The sequence below is a fragment of the Kalmanozyma brasiliensis genome (genome assembly GCF_000497045.1).
Source record: "Kalmanozyma brasiliensis GHG001 unplaced genomic scaffold PSEUBRA_SCAF34, whole genome shotgun sequence".
NCBI lineage: Eukaryota > Fungi > Basidiomycota > Ustilaginomycetes > Ustilaginales > Kalmanozyma > Kalmanozyma brasiliensis.
The window spans coordinates 1-2,675 of NW_015961975.1; the positions used below are offsets into that span (position 1 = coordinate 1).

Consider the following 2,675-nt stretch of genomic DNA (forward strand, 5'->3'; position numbering starts at 1 on the left):
CCCCTTACATTAGAGTGGATCGTTCAAGCAGTGCCCCGTAGCTCACCATGCCCAGCTCCCACCAGGGATCGCTACCTGGCGAGACCTCGCCCCGGGGCTCCCAGCGGGAGGAGGCCCAGCCCACCATGGAGTCCCTGCTGAGGCTCGTTCAAGGGCTCCAGGCCTCCATCACCGAGCTCCGCGCGGAGGTCACCAGCGCGAGGCTGGACAACCTCCTCAAGGAGAACGAGGCCAAGCGGGCGCTCCTCGCTAAGTCTGATGCCCACTCCCGGGTTCTCGAGGACGTTGTTCGAGCCAGGGAGGACCAGGCCCAGGCAGTCGCTCGGCAGAAGGAGCTAGAAGCAGAGCTTGAGGAGGCNGTCCACACCCAGGCAGCCTCCGCTGGTACCTATGGTGGGACGAGGCGACTACAGTCAGGAGGAACTGTATTCAATGGCCACCGGTCCCATGGCTCCTCCAGTACATCCTGCCGACTACACTATGGCTAGCGAGAAGACGGCCAGCAAGAACGGCCCCAAGCTTGCCTTTCCGAAATGGCAGGAGGACGACTTAGAGCTCTCGCTCATCGAGATCGAGAGCTGGTTCCAGTTCTACGAGATGATGGATGCTAAGCGGCAAATCCAGTACCTTGGACCCAACCTGGAAGGAAGGGCCTTGCAGTGGTACCGCTCTAAGCTCCGGGTTGACCCATCCCAGTCGGGTATCCTGTTCAACAACTGGACGTACTTTGTTGACCGACTCAAGGAGCTGTACGGCCACCACGACGTGCAGTATGAGGCGTACCTCCAGCTGCACGCCATCAGACTAGCCTCTGACAAGGCAGGCAAGGCTATCGAGTACGTCGAGCAGTTCAGAGCTCTAGCGGACCGAGCACAGGTCAGCGACGAGAGAATGAAGATGCTCGTCTTCTGTAACGGCCTCANCGAGTACGTCGAGCAGTTCAGAGCTCTAGCGGACCGAGCACAGGTCAGCGACGAGAGAATGAAGATGCTCGTCTTCTGTAACGGCCTCACGCCCAGCCTTCAGCGTCTCTTCAAGCGCGACCCTCCCAAGAGCATGTGGGAGTGGTATTGGCAGGTTGAGGCCATCGATCGAAGCCAGGTGCTCAATCAGCAGACGCTCCAGAGCAGTGCTGGGCTCGCTGAGTCGACGTCTGATGCTATACGCTACGACCGGTTCGCCCCCGAGCAAACTCGAGCGAGCTCGGCAAAGACACCTATGCGCCCGGCCGAAGTGGCAAACGAACCTCGCCCCGCCATGAGATCCTGGTCCACTGCCGCTCAACCACGTGCTGAGGCGCAAGCCGATAGTGCCCGACCTAGTGGGCGGCCCCCTCCTCCTCACCTGGCCAGCAAGCTGCCTGTCCGCTACGAGCCGAGGCGACCACAGCCCACCACATTCGGAGACGGCTGCAGGATCTGCGGTAGCCTGGAACACTGGTCCCACAGCTGCTCCCAACGGCCCCGCCTCGCCGTATTACGGAACNTTCGGAGACGGCTGCAGGATCTGCGGTAGCCTGGAACACTGGTCCCACAGCTGCTCCCAACGGCCCCGCCTCGCCGTATTACGGAACAAGGATCGTCAGCCAGGTCCCAAGGCCTTCGCAGCCCAGGAGGATGACGGCGAGACCGTGGCAGACCCCTCCGAGGAGCAGGACGAGGAAGATGTCGATGATGATGAGCTGCTACCGGCTCAAGAGCCCCTCATCGGCATGGATAACGACAACGGCGAGGGAAACGCTCGTGGGACAACCCAGTGATGGCCTGTCTTGCCCTACAACCCTCCTCGCCATCCACCTGTATATACCAGGACTGTCAGTTGTGTTTCTCCATCAACTCCAGTCCGTCGGTCCTCGAGCTCACTGGCACTATCAACGCCAAGCCAGCTCGCATCCTCGCCGACACTGGAGCTTCACTGTCTCTACTCTCAAGCTCGTTCGCTCGTACATATTGTATCAACACCACACCCACGGCCGCCTCCAAGACGATCCATGGCATCAGCGGCCACCGAGTGCCTATCACTCAAGACGCCGTCGTGACGGTCGGCGTAGGCCAGCAGGAGCTACCTGGGCTCCATGCCTACATAGCCGACATCGTAGACTTCGACTTGATCATAGGCTACGGTACGCTGAGGCAACTGCAGCCGCAGATCAACTGGGAGAACGACCGTATCCATTTCCCCACTTCGGCAGGGCACCCGCATACTGTGCCGAAGTCGCGTCATCTCGGCAATCACACATTGCCGCTCGCCGAACTCGACAGACGCGATTCCCCTGCCGAATACCCGCCACCCTCAATCACGGCGCATGGCAATGAGTTCGTCTTCGCTGACCAGCTCATCCAGGCAGCATATGAGGATGGTCCCATTGGCATCATGCTCATCGATGCACCACCCAGCTTGCTACCGAGCTTCGGCTTCGTACCGACGGGAGAGGACAAAGGCATCGAGATCGAGGTGGAACCAGAGGCCAAGGCTCCAGCCTCGATTCCCGAGCCCTACAAGGACCTCGAGGCTGTCTTCAGCGAGGTGGAAGCAGACAAGCTGCCGCCTCGTACTGACACAGACCTGCCGATCGAGCTAGTGCCCGGCTAGGGTTAGGGTTAGGGTTAGGGTTAGGGTTAGGGTTAGGGTTAGGGTTAGGGTTAGGGTTAGGGTTAGGGTTAGGGTTAGGGTTA

The 2,675-nt window shown here is 60.1% G+C and overlaps 1 protein-coding gene across 1 annotated transcript; it reads left to right on the forward strand.

Annotated features, from left to right (window-relative positions):
• Positions 1-47: 47 nt before the first annotated feature.
• On the forward strand, positions 48-2,592 carry PSEUBRA_004673 (Retrotransposon gag domain protein; the record flags this gene model as incomplete). Its single annotated transcript, XM_059465363.1, has 4 exons — positions 48-384; positions 461-1,321; positions 1,416-1,755; positions 1,842-2,592. 4 exons carry the CDS (start codon positions 48-50, stop codon positions 2,590-2,592), a joined length of 2,289 nt encoding a protein of 762 aa, XP_059320485.1.
• Positions 2,593-2,675: the final 83 nt, after the last annotated feature.